The 20,632-nt window shown below is 48.6% G+C and overlaps 1 protein-coding gene across 2 annotated transcripts in view; it reads right to left on the reverse strand.

Moving 5' to 3' along the window:
- YWHAE (tyrosine 3-monooxygenase/tryptophan 5-monooxygenase activation protein epsilon) overlaps window positions 1-8,620 on the reverse strand; it is a 55,302-nt gene extending 46,682 nt beyond the window's left edge. The window contains exon 1 of one of the 2 annotated variants that reach the window (XM_003816836.5): window positions 8,177-8,620. In XM_003816836.5, coding sequence (XP_003816884.1) covers window positions 8,177-8,240 — 64 coding nt within the window. In that variant the 5' untranslated portion in view covers window positions 8,241-8,620. The remainder of the gene's footprint in view (window positions 1-8,176) is intronic. The other variant, XM_008969937.4, reaches the window with a different exon arrangement.
- Between the last annotated feature and the right edge of the window lie 12,012 nt (window positions 8,621-20,632).

Here is a 20,632-nt window from a genome sequence, read left to right on the forward strand (position 1 = left end):
ATTGTTTTAATTAGCTGGTCATGGCGGTACCAGCTACCTGGTGGGAAGATCACATCAGCTCAGGAGTTCAAGATCAGCCTGGGCAATCCGCTAGGACCAGGCCTCTACCAAAAAAATTTTTTTGCCAGCCATGGTGGCTCACGCCTGTAATCGCAAAACTTTGGGAGGCCGAGGCAGGTGAATCTTGAGCTCGAGTTCAAGACCTGGGCAACATGGTAAAATCCTGTCTCTACAAAAATTAGCCAGAAGTGGTGGTATACTTCTGTAGCCCCAGCTACTTGGCATGCTGAGGTGCCCAGGGGGTCAAAGCAGCAGTGAGCCATAAATGTGACACTGCATCCCAGCCTGAGTAATATAGTGAGATCTTGTCTCGGGAAAAAAGAAAAAGAAAAAAAAGTTCTTTTAAATTACCCAGGTATTGTGGTGCACAGCTGTGGGCCCAGCTAAGTGGGAGGCTGAGATGCGATGATCATTTGGTCCTGGGAGGTTGAGGCTGCAGTGAATCGTTACTGCACCAATGCAATCCGAGCCTGGCCAACAATGCAAGACCTTGTCTCAAAAAAGTATATGTATCTATCTCAAACTGTTAACTGACCATTTCAAAAATAGTGAAAATAGCCATTTTTCTTGCTGCTCTTTCCTACTTCTTAATGGATTCCATTAGACAGCTATCTAGCCAACCACCCAGAACAACACTGGTGAATCATATGCCAACCTTTGTCCCTCCTAGAAGTTGTGTGTCTATATCCGGCCGGGTGCCGTGGCTCACGCCTGTAATCCCAGCATTTTGGGAGGCTGAGGCAGGCGGACTACCTGAGGTCAGGAGTTGAAGACCAGCCTGGCTAATATGGTGAAACTCTGTCTCTACTAAAAATACAAAAATTAGCCAAGCATGATGGCCCAAGTCTGTAGTCTCAGCTACTCGGGAGGCTGAGGCAGGAGAATCACTTGAGCCCAGGAGGCGGAGGCTGCAGTGAGCCAAGATCGCGCCACTGCACTACAGCCTGGATGACAAGAGCGAAAATCCATCTCAAAAAAAAAAAAGTTGTATGACTACATCACTAACCTAACAACTTAATAGCATTCACTAAGACAAAGGTGGCCGGGGGTGGTGGTTCACGCCTATAATCCCAGCACTTTGGGAGGCCAAGTCTGACAGATTGCTTGAGTCCAGGAATTCCGAGACCAGCCTGGGCAACATGGTGAAACCCCATCTCTACTAAAATACAAAAGAAATTAGCTGGGCATGGTGGATCGCGCCACTGTACGCCAGCACTCCAGCCTGGGAGACAGAGCAAGACTCCATCTCTCCAAAAAATAAATAAATAAATAAATAAAATTTAAAAACATACAAACAAACAAAAAAAACAGCTACTTGAGAGGCTGAGATGGGGGGATCACCTGAGACTGGAAGGTAGAGGCTGCAGTGAGCCAAGATCGCACCACTGCACTACAGCCTGGGTGACCAAGTGAGACCCTGTCTCAAAAAAAAAAAGGAAAAAGATAAAAGTGAGAGGAGAAAATATTTTAAAGCTACTTTACAGAAATGCATAGCATCAGCCATATCCCAGTACAGACATTATGATAAACTACAGGGCTTTTCTTTTCTTGAGACAGGATCTCCCTCTGTGGCCCAGACTGGAGTGCAATGGTGCGATGTGGGCTCACTGTAACCTCCACCTCCCAGGCTCAAGCGATTTCCCACCTCAGCCTCCTCAGTAGCTGGGACTAAAGGCACGAGCCATCACAGGCCGGCTAATTTTTGTATTTTTAGTAGAGACTGGTTTTCACCATATTGGTCAGGATGGTCTCAAACTCCTGACCTCAGGTGATCCGCCCACCTCGGCCTCCCACAGTGCTGGGATTGCAGGTGTTTGAGCCGTGGAACCCGGCTGGGGCTTTTCTTTTTTTGGTTGTTTTTTTCTTTTGCTTAAAGAGGTGACATCTGTCTACAATAAATCATGTTTTTTAAGAATCTGTATGCGAATAAACATTCTGAGAGTACCTAAACTTCACCTCATTTTAATTTCGCTGTGCCTTGAGATGGGATTTTATCTCTGAAAAAAACCATCAGGTTTCTTTAGGAAAGTGAAAAGATTTTGTCTACAATTCACCATGGATATCAGTCATCACAAACATCAAGATGTGAAGTAGATGCTATTAGAATTGTTAAAGAACAAGCATCAAGCATACCCTACTCACCCCCTACTCCCCTGAAAGGCACCACCTTACTTCACAGAGGTCTTTTGAGTGGCTGAGAGTAAGTGTACTGATCTAAAGGTCAGCAGACACTAAGTTCTGGCTTTACCATTTAATAACTGATTAGCCATATGATCATAGAAAAATCTCTCTCTCTCAAACTCACTTTCTTGAACCAGAAAATGGGAGTAACGCTCTACCTGCTTCAATCTTGTTATATAAATTAAAAACTTTTGTCAACGTGGTCTGTGAACTGAGGTACTGCATAATGTCATATACACATATGTAAAGTTTAGGCCAGAGGCAGTGACTCACACCTGTAATCCCAGCACTTTGGGAGGCCAAGGTGGGAGTCCAGGAATTCAAGACCAGCCTGGGCAACACAGAGACCTCAAATCTACAAAAAAAAAAAAAAAATTAGGCCAGTGCAACAGTCCCAGCTACTCAGGAAGCTGAGGCAGGAGGGTCACTTGAACTCAGGAGGTCGAGCCTGCAGTAAGCTATAACAGCAACACTGCACTTCAGCCTGGGTCACAAAGCAAGACCCTGTCTCAAAAAAAAAATTTTTTTTTAATTTAGCCTTCCCATAAATACATACACCTAGTATGTGCCCATTAAAAAATTAAAAATTTAGGCCAGGTACAGTGGCTCATACCTGTAATGCTAGCCCTTTGGGAGGCTGAGGCGGGAGGATCATCTGAGGTCAGGAGTCAGAGATCAGCCGGGCAAACATGGTGAAACCCCATCTCTACTAAAAATACAAAAATTAGCCAGGTGCGATGGCGGGCGCCTGTAGTCCCGGCTACTCGGGAAGCAGAGGCAGGAGAATCGCTTGAACCCAGGGGGCAGAGGCTGCAGTGAGCCGAGATCCTACCACTACACTCCACCCTAGGTGACAGAGCAAGACTCTGTCTCAAAAAAATAAATAAAAATAAAAATGTAGCCTTTACTCCATGCTTGTCATTACTGTTTATGTACACAGTGTTCTTGAAATATAAAGAAAAAATATGCCTGCAGTATCAGTCACCCTTACAGTCATCCATGAAAAAAAAAATCAATCAGGCCGGGTGTGGTGGCTCACGCCTGTAATTCCAACACTTTGGGAGGCCAAGGCAGGCAGATCACCTGAGGTCAGGAGTTCAAGACCAGCCTGGCAAACATGGTAAAACCCTGTCTCTACCAAAAACACAAAAATTGGCTGGGCGCGGTGGCTCACACCTGTAAGCCCAGCAGTTTGGGAGGCTGAGGTGGGCAGATCACCTGAGATCAGGAGATAAAGACCATCCTGGCCAACATGGTGAAACCCCGTCTCTACTAAATATACAAAAAATTAGCCGAGCGTTGTGGCACGTGCCTGTAGTCCCAGCTACTTGGGAGGCTGAGCCAGGAGAATCGCTTGAACCCGGGAGGCGGAGATTGCAGTGAGCCAAGACCACGCCATTGCACTCCAGCCTGGGTGACAGAGCCCAGTGGTAGAAGGGATTTTTAACACTACGTTACTCAGTTCTGTCTATGCATTTAAGAAGGAGAAAAGTAAACTTTACTCCAGAAAGTTAGTCCATTAACTGAAACGGCAATGGAAAATTACTGGCCTACAGTCAAAGAACCGGTAGTTAATCTAAATACTTCTAAACTTATTAACAACGTTAATTTAATACTACCTATTTTTTTCCTAACAAGACCGTAGTAAAAAGTTCATTCCACACATGCTCCCTTCCCTGTTCTTCACTAACTAGCAGAATAAGCTAGCTAGAGATGAGGATCTGGTGTTTTAAAAGGACAGCTCTCAGCGGGATCAGTGGCTCATGCCTGTAACCCCAGCACTTTGGGAGGCCGAGGCGGGTGGATCACCTGAGGCCAGGTCAGCCTGGCCAACATGGCGAAACCCCATCTCTACTAAAAATACAAAATTAGCCTGGCATAGTGGCGGATGCCTGTAATCCCAGCTACTCTTGGAGGCTGAGGCAGGAGAATCGCTTGAACCCAGGAGGTGGAGGTTGCAGTAAGCCGAGATCGTGCTATTGCACTACAGCCTGGGCGACAAGAGCAAGACTCCATCTCAAAAAAAAAGGCAGCTCTCGACCAGGCGAGGTGGCTCAGGTCTGTAATGGCAGCACTTTGGGAGACTGAGGTGGGCGGATCACCTGAGGTCGGCAGTTCGAGACCAGCCTGACCAACATGGAGAAACTGTGTCTCTACTAAAAAAGAGATACAAAATTAGCATGGCATGGTGGCACATGCCTGTAGTCCCAGCTACTCGGGAGGGTGAGGCAGGAGAATCGCTTGAACCCTGGAGGCGGAGGTTGCAGTGGGCCGAGATTGTGCCACTTCACTCCAGCCTGGGAGACAGAGCGAGACTCCGTCTCAAAAGAAAAAAAAGACAGCTCTCAAGTAAATGACTCAACAGATGCATTCCTAGTGAATCCAACATGACCATCAAAACTTCATCCTACCTTCCATGAAGCCAATCTTGATAGGGAAGAGACTAGGAAAGGACAAAACCAACAACAGCCCCACAAGCCCAAATGTAGTTTATGTTACCCCTCTGCTCCCCAAAAATGGGTAAACTTTTCCCCTCTATATTCCCCGTTTTTTATTGTTGTTGCCCAGGATGGAGTGCAATGGCACGATCTCGGCTCACCGCAACCTCGGCCTCCCAGGCTCAAGTGATTCTCCTGCCTCCGCCTCCCAAGTAGCTGGGATTACAGGCACCCACCACCCCCGGCTAATTTTGTATTTTTACTATAGACAGGGTTTCTCCATGTTGGTCAGGCTGGTCTCGAACTTCTGACCTCAGGTGATCCACCCGCCTCGGCCTCCCAAAGTACTGGGATTACAGGCATGAGCCACCGCGCCCGGCCTTTTTTTTTTTTGGAGACAAGAGTCTCGCTCTGTTGCCCAGGCTGTAGTGTAATGCCACAATCCTGGTTCACTACAACCTTCACCTCCCGGGTTCAAGTGATTCTTCCACCTCAACCTCCTCAGTAGCTATGCCCGAATAATTTTTTTATTTTTGTAGAGACAGGGTTTCACCATGTTGGCCAGGCTGGTCTTGAACTCGACCTCAGGTGATCCACCCGCCTCGACCTCCCAAGGTGCTGAGATTACAGGCGTGAGCCACCCCGCCCGGCCTTTCTTCCCCACTTTCTTGTACTATTTCATATACGGGACAGTAAGAGCTGTTTGAGAAATGCTAAGAAATAATGGACTTGCTTAATACGGTTTCAAAGGAGGTAAAAACGATTCGAATAGACTACTGGCTTGTTAAAGTGATGAGATGCTAGATTTAATCTTCAACTCCCAGCCCCAAACTTAAATATTTCCTGTGACCCAAAATTGTCGTTTTCCTGAACACAGCTTAGCTCTTCCTCCGGTACTGTTAAATAATCCATATAAATTAATTCCAACGCCCCAGGATAGAATTAAATGAGGATACAAAGAAGTTTAGACACTAATTCAACACAGCAAGCAAAATAAAATAAGCCTGCTGCAGTAACAGAGAGATAAAAGGGCAGCTGGAAACCCAGCATTTGGGTACAAGTACCCAACAAAGAAATCCTGCCAATACACTGTCTTACCTTCTTCCACCCCCGACACCTGCTAAGTTCTGTTTGGTGACCAGAACTCCGGGAAAACTTTGCCACCAGAAACAAAAAAATACCGCACTCAATAAAGGAATGGACACAGGTAGAAATTCCTGGTTTCTGTCTCCTCCTCCTCCTCTCCTATCCACTGAGTCCCTACCTTATGCCCCAAGTCACAGCAATAGCTCCTCACCTTGTAGATCCTATTTCCTTACCCCTTTAGATCCTGAAGGGGACACCCAACATTAACAACTGTAATGATGTGGCTGTATCAGAGTCCTATGTTCAATAACCAATAAGGGCTCTGGTCAGAAATCCTCACCACTCACATCAAAAATATAATTATCACTAACCTGTACTTTATTTGGAAACTACAATCACAAGCTTTCAAATCAGTTTTTTAAAGGAGCTTTCAAAAAGAAAAAGACCTTTCCTCACATCCTTTCTAGTTATCACAGCAAGTTTACTTAAAAAGCCCCAATACCCACAAAATAGAGAGCCTTCAAGTACAATTTGTTTCCTCCCAAGAACACTAATAGATTAAGAGGGGAACATCTGGAGATGAGGGGGTGGAGGAGGAGACTTCCAATACAAGCACATTCATATCTCTTTGATTTTTAAACACTGAAATAAAGACAAAGCAGACCTTGAGCTGTACTTCCCCATCTTATCCCCCTCCCTCTCCCAACAGGAACCTTGTTCAATATAAATAGCAATTTAAGAATTTACAAGACGAAATTTAGTTCACTATATTTCCTAAATATGAGTTCTAGAGGCCTTGTCTTACTTTCAAATCCCTGAATCCTTATTTCTGATGATAACGGGGACTTGCCCTGAGGTTATTCACATGACTAAATCTGCGTTTCGAGGAAAGCAAGGGCCCTACGTAACATTTTGAAATATAGGTAGTTTAATTAGGAAAAAAATCTAAGGATCAAAGATACTTGATTCCAACCATGTCTCACCCCACCCTACCACGCAAAAGCATTAAAACCACAGGACCCACAGACATGACTTTTCGTTTAATACTACAGTATCGCACAATTATAAATGTGTGGGTATTTCAAAAGGTGGTCCAAAAGGTGGATTGGGAGAGAGGATTAAGAATAAACTTCCTGACAATGACCGGACAGACACAATGGACATTCGATGAAGTTCTGAAAAAGGACTGGAGAACCCATTAGGGGCAAAAGAACAACGAACAAAGAGGACCTACTAAAATTTCTACATAAACCCATTTATTTAAAATGGAAAAAAAGAAAGCAACAGGATCTTCAACCTTCTTAACTCAAAAACCCCAGCCTCAGCCGAGCGCCTGGAATAGGTTAAGATCCCCCGGGAAGTACAGACCAGCATTCCGAGCCTGCAGAGTCAACCAAAATACAGTTACTGAACACTATTGGAAATAACTTTATTTCAACAGGTCTTTCCATTTGTCATCACGGTGCGCACAAACTGTAAAGTCATCGTTTTTACAAACGGGTGGACGGAGGCTCGGGCTCTACAAAGGCTCGAACTCTCAGAGTCGTGGCCTCCTGGTTCTATCCATCAGAACCCACGGGTGATGGAGCCAGAGAAAGGTTACAGGAACTTCGAGGTCTCCTGTTTTAAGTCTGAGGAAAGGGAGGGAGTGAGGATTTTCTGGGCCTCCCCAGAAGACGACGACGAGGAGAAGCCCCAAAACCCCTCACTACGAGGTGCCGGCCTACGGGAAAGAAACCCGATCGCAGCATGGGAGCCTGCCACCGCCCGAAGACGAACTGCAGTGATTCCCACTCACCCCTCTCCCCCCACCATCATCCACGACTGTCCCCCACCTCAGGCCTGAGGAAGCCCATCGCTCTCAAAGGTTCTCCTTTGTGAGACTCCACGGCCGCCGCCCCACACGGGGCCTCCGGGGAAAAGCCACCGCCCCCACCCGCCATATTTCCCTGAAAGGCGCCCGCGCTACAGCTCCCGGTCTTCGCTCTCTCCCATGTGGCGGGTGCTGCTTCCCCCGTCACCCCACCCAATTGTTCTCCACATCCCAAGGCCGTCCCAGAAGCTCCCATGAGGGTGGCTCGTTCGGAGACAGCACCCGCCATCTCCTCCCCCTCCCCCGCCCCGGGACTCGCCCTCCCCCCAGCCGCCATTTTACAACCAACTCCTCCACCCTGTCGCCCCGGCCTCCCGGCCCGCGAGTTGTTTGCAGCTAAGGACGGCGAAGGGGTCACATTCCAGGGCATAGAGCCTCCCATCGCCCCGGGAGCTCCCAGGCCATTTCCTGCTTCCCGAACCCAAGCCCCCGGGCCAGGCTCGCAGACGATGCCGCCATTTTGTCTCCTGTTCCCGGCCTCTGTGGGCGGCGGCAGAGGGTCCGAGAATTCCAGCCCCCCGTTGCCCCCCCAACTCACCGTCGTATCGCTCAGCCTGCTCGGCCAGCTTCGCCTGGTACACCAGATCCTCTCGATCATCCATAGCGGCAGCGGCTCCGGCAGGGTCTGCGCGACGGATGGAAGCGGATAGTATCTCCGACTCTCTCAGCCTCTCGCTCCGCGTCCGGGCAGCAAAAATGGCGGCGCCTCAATCCGGGACTTCCGCCTGCGCACGCGGACAACTGCTCAGCTCTATGGCAACCGCTCCCTGGCAACTGGCGCGGGGGGCGGGTCCTGGAACTCGGCGCCCGAAGCGGCTGGAACGAGCGCACGAGACGCCTCTCCTCTGTCGGCTCAGCGGGCGCCGGAGCCCAGAGGCGGGAACTGCGACTGCCGAAAGGGAGCGGCCCCCGGGGAACGAGAAGGGCTGAGGCGGGGCCGGCCGGGACTGCTCCTGAAAAAAGCCAGCGAGAGACCTGGGTCACACCGGGGCCCGAGGCCCGACCTGCGGAAAAGAACGACGGAGGCTGTAACGGTTTCTGTCATGGCAGGTCTTCTTTCCCGAAATCTGCGGCTGTCACTACCGCGCCCTGGTTTTCTTTTCTTTTTTCTTTTCTTTTTTTTTTTTTTTTTTGAGACGGAGTTTCCCTCTTGTTCCCCAGGCTGGAGTGCAGTGGTGCGATCTCAGGTTACCACAACGTCCGCCTTCCCGGGTTCAAGTGATTCTCCTGCCTCAGCCTCTCGAGTAGCTGGGATTTCAGGCCCCCGCCACCACCCCCAGCTTTTGTATTTTTAATAGAGATGGGGTTTCACCATGTTGGCCAGGCTGGTCTCGAACTCCCGACCTCAGATGATCCGCCCGCCTCGGCCTCCCAAAGCGCTGGGATGACAGGGGTGAGCCACCGCGCCCAGCCCGCGTCCTACTTTTCTCGGCTAAGCCTGGTCATGGGCCTTTTTCAGACACTTTTAGACTCAGGGTAACGAACTGGGCCCTGGCCGGGCGCGGTGGCTCATGCCTGTCATCCCAGCACTTTGGGAGGCCAAGGCGGGAGGATCACAAGGTCAGGAGTTCGAGACCAGCCTGGCCAATATAGTGAAACCCCGTCTCTACTAAAAATACAAAAAATTAGCTTGGCATGGTGGTGCATGCCTGTCATCCCAGCTACTCAGGAGGCTGAGGCAGGAGAATCTCTTGAACCCGGGAGGCGGAGGTTACAGTGAGCCGAGATCCTCCCATTGCACTCCAGCCCAGGCGACAGTGTGAGACTGTGTTTCAAAAGAAAAATTATATATATATACAAAAATTAGCTGGGCGTGGTGGTGCATGCCTGTAATCCCAGCTACTCCAGAGGCTGAGGCAGGAGAATCGCTTGAACCCAGGAGTGGGAGGGTGCAGTGAACCGAGATCACACCATTGCACTCCAGCCTGGGCAACAAGAGCACAACTCCGTCTCAAAAAAAAGAAAAAGAAAAAAGAAAAAAAACGAACTGGGCCCTGTTGTAGTTGTCAGGGACAGGGGAGCTCCAGTTTTCACGCCTCAACTTTCCCCTGACACTGATCTTTTTCTTCTCCTGTTTAACCTTTTTCCCTCCCTAGGCCCACTATGAATAGGAGCAGGGAATTCGTTAGATGAGGGTGGTGTGGAGTACATGGTACAGAAGAGTTGGACCAAGATCAAATAAAGATTGTGGAGGCAGGAATAACTCAGTGAACATTGCTTCAGTTTCTGGCACTTGGGAGGCCCATGCGGAAGGATGACTTGAGCCCAGCCTGGGCAACATAGTGAGACTCCATGTCTATAAAAACCTTTTTTTTTTTTTTTTTGAGTCGGCATCTCGCTCTGTTGCCCAGGCTGGAGTGCAGTGTCGTGATCTCGGCTCACTGCAACCTCCACCTCCCGGGTTGAAGCAATTCTCCTGCCTCAGCCTCCCAAGTAGCTGAGACTACGGGCACGCGCCACCACACCCGGCCAATTTTTTGTATTTTTAATAGAGACGGGGTTTCACCGTGTTAGCCAGGATGGCCTCGATCTCCTGACCTCGTGATCCGCCCACCTCGGCCTCCCAAAGTGCTGGGATTACAGGCGTGAGCCATATCTTAGCAGTTTCAGAGGCTGAAGCAGGAGGATCTCCTGAGTCCAGGAGGTTGAGGCTGCAGTGAATTGTGATTGCACCAGTGGACTCCAGCCTGGGTAACAGAGCGAGACCCTGTCTCAAAAACTAAAGTGGGGAGAGGGAGGGATCTTGCCACGTTGCACAGACTGGCCTTAAACTGAGCTCAAGCAATCCCACCTTGGCCTCCCAAGTAGTTGGGAGACTGCAGGCTTGCACCAACGCACCCAATCTTGCATCCTATTTTGTGGCCAAGGGAGCTGTATGATTTTGCGTGGAGGATGATGTCATCATAGTTATATTTCAGAAATATTAACAAATATTCCATAGCAATGATTAAAGAGGAGGATAACCAAACGTAATACATGGGAGCAATGACAATAAAAAGGAAAGGATAAATAGGAATAGCACTATAGAGGGAAGCCACAAGCAGCTGATCAGATTGCAGCTCTTTATTTTTTTTATTTTATTTTTTTTTTTTTTGAGACAGTCTCGCTCTGTCGCCCAGGCTGGAGTGCAACGTCACAATCTCAGCTCACCACAACTTGTCTCCCGGGTTCGAGCGATTCTCCTGTCTCAGGCCCCCAAGTAGCTGGGATTACAGGTGTGCCCCACCACGCCCAGCTAATTTTTGTATTTTCAGTAGAGACAGGGTTTCACCGTATTCGCCAGGCTGGTCTTGAACTCCGACCTCAGGTGATCCTCCCACCTCGGCTTCCCAAAGTGCTGGGATTACCAGCGTAAGCCACCGCACCTGGCCCAGATTGGAGATCTTATAATAAAAATTGACTTTCCATCTTTCCACCCTGAGAATATTAACAAAAAATGGGAATGCTAGGAACACTTGCTGATGGAAGGCAGAGGAAGACAAAGTTCCTTTTAGCACATGTTGGTTCAGAGGATCAGGGATCCGCAGGTACCCAAGGATCACCCAGGTACAAATGACCACGAAGGAGTTGTAAAAGGGGACACGCATTCCAAATAGAAGGGAAGCTGTTGGCCGGGCACAGTGGCTCACGCCTGTAATCCCAGCACTTTGGGAGGTCAAGGCGGGCAGATAATGAGGTCAGGAGTTCGAGACCAGCCTGACCAAAATGGTGAAACCCTGTGTCTACTAAAAATACAAAAAGTAGCCAGGCACGGTGGCACGCGGCTGTAATCCCAGCTACTCAGGAGGCTGAGGCCGGAGAATCACTTGAACCTGGGAGGCAGAAGTTGTGGTGAGCCGAGATTGCACCACTGCACCCCAGCCTGGGTGACAGAGTGAGACTCCATATCAAAAAAAAAAAAAAAAAAGAATAAAAGGGGGTGTCAGTCGTATTAAATTCTGCAGAGACATAAGTCAGATTAGCACTGAGGGAAAGCCATTGGATATAGCGATTAGGTCATTAGTGACCTTCAAGAGGAGTTTCGAAATGGTGTTGGAAGCCAGATTGCATTTGGTTGAAGCTCAGGGAAGTCGAGAAAGTGGAACTGGTAAGCGTAGGGGTCTCCTGAGAGGAGCAGTGAAGACAGACAGGTAATTTGAGAGCAATGAGTGGCCAATAGGGGTGGCCAAATTAAGGATTTGGTCCACACATTCACAAACCTACCTACAAAGACAGCTCTGCTGCCGGGTTGATTACAGGGGCTGCCGTGGCTATGCAGCTGTCTGTGCTGGGGAAAGAAGCTATCGGCCGTCTCTTTCACAAAGAAGCTTCTGTACAGTGTCTCCCCAGACCCGCCGAAGTCTCTCCAAAAGTGCCTCTTCCTACGTAACTGCTGAGACGGCAGAAACCCTACACGTAGATTGCTGCTGTGACTGCACTGCCCGTTCTCTCAATACATGGAACTAACGGGCAGACATGGTTGATAGGGCACCAAAAATAGACACAGAAACATTTTTGATGTAGCATTCGGGATTATAAACAGATACAAAACATCCTGGTGCTGCGCAGAGGTGGCTGTCGTGATACGGTCCTGTGCTTTTCACGGCTGCTGCGGCCATAGATAGTTCACTTGCTATTGAAACGCCTTTGAAACAATCTCCAGGTCATAGGTCACAACCCCAAGTGTAAGTCTCCCTGCCTGATTGAAAATTTGCTTTAATAAGAAACAAGAACTCACTCAGTCCGTCCGGAGAGCCCCTAGATACGTGGCAGTGTACTAAGCACTATGAGAAGGAAATAAGATGTTAAAAAATATCATTAACCAGGCTCGGTGGCTCACTTCTGTAATCCCAGCACTTTGGGAATCTGAGGCGGGTGGATCACCTGACGTCAGGAGTTTGAGACCAGCCTGGCCAACATGGTGAAACCCTTTCTCTACTAAAAATACAAAGGCCGGGCACGGTGGCTCATGCCTCTTATCCCAGCACTTCGGGAGGCCAAGGCGGGCAGATCATGAGGCCAGGAGTTCGTGACCAGCCTGGCCAACATGGTGAAACCCCTTCTCTACTAAAAATACAAAGGCCGGGCACGGTGGCTCATGCCTCTTATCCCAGCACTTCGGGAGGCCAAGGCGGGCGGATCATGAGGTCAGGAGTTCGTGACCAGTCTAGCCAACATAGTGAAACCCCATCTCTACTAAAAATACACAAAAAATTAGCCGGGCATGGGGGTATAATCCCCATGTAATCCCAGCTTCTCAGGAGGCTGAGGCAGGAGAATCACTTGAACCCGGGAGCCAGAGGTTACTGTGAGCTGAGATCATGCCACTGCACTCCAGCCTGGGTGGCAGAGCAAAACTCTATCTCAAAAAAAAAAAAAAATCAATAGACTTTATGGTATTTAAAAAAAAAAAAAAAAACCCAGGCTCAGCACAGTGGCTCATGCCTGAAATCCCAGCACTCTAGGAGGCCAAAGTGGGAGGATCGCTTGAGACCTTGAGACCAGGATTTCAAGACCAGCCTGGGCAACACTGTGAGACCCCCATCTCTACAAAAAATTGTTGGATGTGGTGGCATGCACCTGTAGTCCCAGCTACTCCAGAGGCTATAGTGGGAAGATCGCTTGAGCCCAGGAGGTGGAGGCTGCAGTGAGCCATGATCACAGCACTGCACTCCAGCATGGCCAACAGGGCCAGACTCTGTGTTGAAAAAAAGAAAAAAGAAAAAGAACAAAGAAGAAATAAAAAAATCTATGCACGCTTGGTGGCTCATGCCTGTAATGCCAACACTTTAGGAGGCTTAGGTGGGGGTAATCGCTTAAGCCCAGGAGTTTGAGACCAGTGTAGGCAACATACTGAGACCTTCTCTTTACTAAAAATACAAAAATTAACGGCACAGTTGTCTGTGCTTGTAGTCCCAGCTACTTAAGAGGCTGAGGAGAGAGAATTGCTTGAGCCCAAGACTTGGAGTTTGCAGTGAGACTTGATGACACCACCTTACTCCAGCCTGGGTGACAGACACTATGTCTCAAAAAAACAAAACAAGGCCTGGCGCGGTGACTCACGCCTGTAATCCCAGCACTTTGGGAGGCCGAGGCGGGCAGATCATGATGTCAGGAGTTCAAGACCAGCATGACCAACATAGTGAAACCTCTTCTCTACTAAAAATGCAAAAATTAGCCAGGTGTGGTGGCACATACCTGTAATCCCAGCTACTCGGAAGACTGAGGCAGGAGAATCGCTTGAACTAGGGAGTCGGAGGGGGCAGTGAGCCGAGATTGAGCCACTGCACTCTAGCCTGGCGACCGATCAAGACCTCGTCTCAAAAAAAAAATCCATATCTAAAGTGATTTGAAATGACATGTTTATTATGTTTCAAATTTTCCTATGTCTGGTTCTAGAATCTTTCTATTCATTTCCTCTGATCTGTTTGTTCTTATGTCGATAAGATTTTAAATATAATACCATTATAGTACGTTTTTATATCTGGTAGAACATTTTTTTCTTCAAAATTTCACTGATTTTGTACTTTTACTCTGCTAGATGAACTTCAGAATCAACTTGAAAAGTTCTCTCGGCCACGTGCGGTGGCTCACGCCTGTAATCCCAGCACTTTGGGAGGCCGAGGTGGGCACATCACGAGGTCAGGAGATCGAGACCATCCTGGCTAACACGGTGAAACGCCGTCTCTACTAAAATACAAAAAATTAGCCGGGTATGGTGGCGGGCGCCTGTAGTCCCAGCTACTTGGGAGACTGAGGCAGGAGAATGGCGTGAACCCGGGAGGCGGAGCTTGCAGTGAGCCGAGATCGCACCACTGCACTCCAGCCTGGGCGACAGAGCGAGACTCCGTCTCAAAAAAAAAAAAGAAAAGTTCTCTCAAGACCCATGTAGGTTTTTTGGTGGGCTGTTCTGAATTTATAGATTATTTAAAAGACAATTGGAAATTTTTTTTCTTTTCTTTTTCTTTTCTTTTTTCTTTTTTTTTTTTTTTTGAGACAAAGTTTCGCTCTTGTGGCCCAGGCTCGAGTGCAATGGCACAATCTCGGCTCACTGCAACTTCTGCCTCCCAGGTTCAAGTGATTCTCCTGCCCCAGCCTCCCAAGTAGCTGGAATTACAGGCATGTGCCACCACACCTGGCTACTTTTTTGTATTTAGTAGAGATGGGATTTCACCATGTTGGCCAGGCTAGTCTCAAAATCCTGACCTCAGGTGATCCACCCACCTCGCCCTCCCAAAGTGCTGGGATGACAGACTTGAGCCACTGCACCCAGCCCAAGAATTGGAGATATGTTCAAAAATGAGTTTTCTCAGGAAAATCCTCCAATTTTATTCCAGTCTCCTTGCTGAAATGATTTTTTTGTTTTTTTTTTAGACAAAGTCTCACTCTGTCGCCTAGGCTGGAGTGCAGTGGCACAATCTCGGCTCACTGCAACCTCTGCTCCGGGTTCAAACGATTCTCCTGCTTCAGCCTCCTGAGTAGCTGGGACTACAGGCGCACGCCACCACGCCTGGCTAAATTTTTATTTTTAGTAGAGATGGGGTTTCACCATGTTGGCCAGGCTAGTCTTGAACTCCTGACCTCAGGTGATCTGCCCGCCTCGGCCTCCCAAAGTGCTGAGATGACAGGCGTGAGCCACTGCGCCTGGCCTGAAATGATCTTAAGTACAATTGTATAGTTAGATGTATAGAGGTCTCACATATTTCTAATTAACTTTGTTCCCAAGTATTTAGGAGGCTATTGATATTATAAATGGGCTCTCCCCCGTTTTATATTTTTTTTTTCTTTTTTGAGACAGTCTCGCTCTGTCAGCCAGGCTGGAGTGTAGTGGCATGATCTCAGCTCACTGCAACCTCCGCCTCCCAGGTTCAAGCAATTCTCCTGCCTCAGCCTCCCAAGTAGCTGGGATTACAGGTATGTGCCACCACGCCCGGCTAATTTTTGTATATTTAGTAGAGACAGGGTTTAACCATGTTGGCCAGGCTGGTCTTGAACTCCTGACCTCAGGCAATCCGCCCACCTCGGCCTCCCAAAGTGCTGGGATTACAGGCGTGAGCCACCGCGTCCGGCCCTATTTTATATTTCTGATTGATCTATACTTCCACTGATATATACAAAAAACACTTTTTTTTTTGTATAGATGGGGTTTCGCCATGTTGCTCTGTCTGGTCTCAAATGCCTGGGCTCAACGATCTGCCAGCCTCAGCCTCCCAAAGTGCTGAGATTACAGGCATGAGCCACTGCGCCCAGCCCCAAATCCATGATTTTTGATAGTTATCTTGTACCCAACTGCCTTACTGAACTCTGTCTTATTAGTTCTTTTTGTTTGTTTGTTTGAGACAGAGTCTCACTGTGTTGCCCAGGCTGGAGTGCACTGGCACGATCTCGGCTCACTGCAACCTCTGCCTCCCAGGTTCACACCATTCTCCTGCCTCAGCCTCCCTAGTAGCTGGGACTACAGGCGCCCGCCACCATGCCCGGCTAATTTTTTTTTTTTTGAGGTGGAGTCTTGCTCTGTCGCCCAGGCTGGAGTGCAGTGGCGCGATCTCAGCTCACTGTAAGCTCCGCCTCCCAGGTTCACACCATTCTCCTGCCTCAGCCTCCCGAGTTGGGACTACAGGCACCTGCCACCACGCCCGGCTAATTTGTTGTATTTTTAGTAGAGACGGGGTTTCACCGTGTTAGCCAGGATGGTCTCGATCTCCTGACCTCATGATCCGCCCGCCTCAGCCTCCCACAGTGCTGGGATTACAGGTGTGAGCCACCGCGCCCAGCCAAGTTCTTATTTAATTCTAACTTCTTTCTGCATTGACTTGGAGCTTCAGAGAAGTATTAAATAAGAGATATAATAATGGGCATTATTGAATTCTATTGAATACTTGATTTTAATAGGAATGACTCTAGTGTTTCACCATTGAGGTTTACTATTGGTTTCTGATAAATAATTTTTTTTTCTTTTTTTGAGATGGAGTCTCGCTCTGCCGCCCAGGCTGGAGTGCAGTGGCACGATCTCGGCTCACTGCAACCTCTGCCTCCCAGGTTCACGCCATTCTCCTGCCTCAGCCTCCCGAGTAGCTGGAACTACAGGTGTCCACTACCACGCCCGGCTAATTTTTTGTATTTTTAGTAGAGACAGGGTTTCACCATGTTGGCCAGGCTGGTCTCTAACTCCCAATCTCAGGTAATCTGCCTGCCTAAGCCTTCTAAAGTGTTGGGATTACAGGCATGAGCCACTGCGCTCGGCCCTAATTTTTGTATTTTTAGTAGAGACAGGGTTTCGCCATGTTCGCCAGGATGGTCTCGAACTCCTGACCTCAGGTGATCTGCCCACCTCAGCCTCTCAGAGTGGTGGGATTACAGGCGTGAGCCACTGCGCCCGGCCCCTTCCTGCCTTTTTCTTTCTTTCTTTTCTTTTTTTTTTTTAAAGATGGAGTTTCACTCTTATTGCCCAGGCTGGAGTACAATGGCGCAATCTCGGCTCACCACAACCTCCACCTCCCGGGTTCAAGCAATTCTCCTGTCTCAGCCTCCCTAGTAGCTGGGATTACAGGCATGTGCCACCACGCCTGGCTAATTTTGTGTTTTTAGTAGAGACGGCGTTTCTCCATGTTGGTCAGGCTGGTCTCGAACTCCCAGCCTGAGGTGATCCGCCCGCCTCAGCCTCCCAAAGTGCTGGGATTACAGGCATGAGCCACCGCACCTGGCCATTTTATTTTTCATATCACGTATGAAAAGACGACAACTCTGGGCTGTTTGTCATGTAAAGTATCTCACACTCTGGACTTTTTTTTTTTTTGAAACAGGGGGTCTCGCTCTGTCACCTAGGCTGGAGTGCAGTGGCGCAATTTCCGCTCACTGCAACCTCCGCCTCCCGGGTTCAAGCCATTCTTCTGAACTCAGCCTCTCGAGTAGCTGGGATTAAGGCGCCTGCCACCACGCCCAGGTAATTTTTGTATTTTTAGTAGAGATACGGTTTCACCATGTTAGCCAGGATGGTCTCGATCTCCTGACCTCGTGATTACAGGTGTGAGCCACCGCACCCGGCCCTCTGGACTTGCTTCTTTGCTTCCTTGTGATGCTATTTAAATTGTTTCCTATTCCTTAAATTTCCTGTAAAGTGGTGGTTGGATGACAGCCAGGTTCAGGTTTGGTTTTGTGTGGTTTTTTTTTTTTTTTTGCCAGAATACCTCAGAGGTGGTGCTTGCTGCAAGTCTTATTGCGCTAAGACTGACAAGTGACAATATTTAAAGAATCTGTTTGCTGGGGCCGGGCACGGGGGCTCATGCCTGTAATCCTGGCACTTGGGACGCTGAGGTGGGCAGATCACCTGAAGTCAGGAATTGGAGACCAGCTGGGTCAACATGGTAAAACCCCATCTCTAGACAGAGCAAGACTCCGTCTCAAAAAGCAAAACAAAATAAAAAGAATATGTTCATTGAGAAACAATTTCCACACCACGAATTCACCTATTTTGAGCAAGAATTCAATGAGTTTTAGTCTATTACAGAGTTATCCCGCCATTGCCACAGTCTAATTTTGGAGCATTCCCATCATACTGAAATCAAACTTTGTGCCCATTTACAATCAACCTCCATTCCTACTCCCAGCCCTAGGCAACCACTAATCTATTTCCTATCTCTATAGATTTGCCTTTTATAGAAATAAATCATATTTTGTGTGCTTTTTCTGGTGACTTCTGAATTCAATGTAGACATATTAACCTCACTGAGTCTTTGTTGTTTTTCCTTGCTCCCGTTTCTCTCTATTCCTCATTGATTTATTCTGATCCATTAATAAGAGTTGTGTCTTTAGTTTTGTGCTGACTTCATTTTGCTGCATTGCGTACGCTGTGCCCTTGCATATTCTTTAGTAACCAGCTCTGTGCTAACTTTCATTTGAATATCAGGGCCCTGTTGGCTCATAAGAAACTTTTGTGGGACTCATTAAAAAAGGTACCCCTGCTAAAGAAATGCCCTCGTTTGAATTAAAAAATGATCCTGCTGGGTGCAGTGGCTCACACCTGTAATCCCAGCACTTTGGGAGGCTGAGGCAGGCAGATCAGCTGAGCTCAGGAGTTCAAGACCAGCCTAAGCAACATGGCGAAACCCCGTCTCTACTAAAAATACAAAACATAGCCAGGCGTGGTGGCAGGTACCTGTAATCCCCGCTACTCAGGAGGCTGAGGCAGGAAAATCACTTGACCCTAGGAGGCGGAGGATGCAGTGAGCCAAGATTGCGTCACTACACTCCAGCCTGGGCGATAGAGCGAGACTCCATCTCACAAAAAAAGAGGGTCCTTCCCAGCAGTAAGGGAGGCTGAGGCAGGAGGGCTGCTTGAGCTCAGGAGTTCTAGACCAACCTGGCCAACATGGTGAAACCCCCATCTCTATAAAAAAATACAAAACTTAGCTGGGCGCGGTGCCGCGCACCTGTAGTTCCTACCAATCACAAGGTTAAGTTGGGAGGACACTTTGAGCCCAGGTGGTCGAGGCTGCAGTGAGCTGTGACTCTGCCACTGCACTGCAGCCTGGGTGACAAAATGAGACCCTGTCTCAAACAAACAAAACTAAACAAAAGTGATGATCCTGCAAGCAGACAAAGCCTGCTGGAGTTTCGACTGGCCTTGTGCCTTGCTTTCATCAATAGAATGCAGGGTAGTTCGGCGGCTGCACCTTCTGGGAAGCAAGGAGCACCTCTGCTCGGCAGCTGTGCAACTCTCCAGGTGTGACGTGGCAGCCTTGTGTGTGACCTTTCTGCCCTCCCCAAGTTTGCATTTTCTTTTTTTTTTATTATTTTTGAGACGGAGTCTCGCTCTTTCACCCAGGCTGGAGTGCAGTGGCGCAATCTTGGCTCAGTGCAACCTCTGCCTCCCGGGTTCAAGCCATTCTTCTGAACTCAGCCTCCCGAGTAGCTGGGATTAAGGCGCCCACGACCACACCCAGCTGCTAGTTTTTTTATATTTTTAGTAGAGACGGGGTTTCACCATGTTAGCCAGGATGGTCTCAATCTCCTGACCTCGTGATCCACTTGCCTCGGTCTCCCAAAGTGCTGGGATTACAGGCGTGAGCCACTGCGCCCGGCCCCAAGTTTGCATTTTCAACAGTAAACTTTACTTTTAAATTAAAAGATTTAAATTGGGGAAAATAACAAAAAGAATGTAGGGGGACTGACATTGTGTCAATTCCACGGCTACACCTTAAGAGACCTTGGTCTCTTGGAACCCTGCCAATAGCCACGGACTCAGTCCAGGCGGCCCTGCTGGAGGATGGGAGACCACAGGAAGTAGAGATAAACTGTGTCAGCTGAGAGCCATCCAAGATCAGCCAGCCCCCGCCAATCAGCATCTGACCTCATGCATGAGTGAAACTGGCCAAGACTTGGAGAACTGCCCAGCTGAGCCCAACCCCAGCTGCTGACCTGTGTAATTATAAGATGGCTAAGTGATTGTTATTTTAAGCCACTAAGGATTGGCATGGTTTACTTTGCAGCAAAAGCTAACTGATAGAGTAACTTTGTTTGTTTGTTTGTTTTGAGACAGAGTCTTGCTGTGATGCTCAGGCTGGAGTGCAGTGGTGCGATCTCGGCTTACTGCAACCTCCGCTTCCTGGGTTCGAGTGATTCTCCTGCCTCAGCCTCTCAAGTAGCTGGGACTACAGGTGTGCGCCACAACGCCCGGCTAATTTTTTTTTTTTTTTTTTGAGACAGAGTCTTGCTCTTTCTCCCAGGCTGAGAGCAGTGGCATGATCTCGGCTCACTGCAACCTCCACCTCCCAGGTTCAAGCAATTCTCCTGTCTCAGCCTCCCAAGTAGCTAGGATTACAGGTGCCTGCCACTAGGCCCAGCTAGTTTTTGTATTTTTAGTAGAGACAGGGTTTCACCATGTTGGCCAGGCTGGTCTGGAACTCCTGACCTCAAGTGATCCACCCGTCTTGGCCTCCCAAAGTGCTGGAATTACAGGCGTGAGCCACCGTGGCCGGCCTTAATTTTTCTATTTTTATTAGACATGGGGTTTCAC

This window comes from Pan paniscus, chromosome 19, assembly GCF_029289425.2.
Source record: "Pan paniscus chromosome 19, NHGRI_mPanPan1-v2.0_pri, whole genome shotgun sequence".
Taxonomy (NCBI): domain Eukaryota; kingdom Metazoa; phylum Chordata; class Mammalia; order Primates; family Hominidae; genus Pan; species Pan paniscus.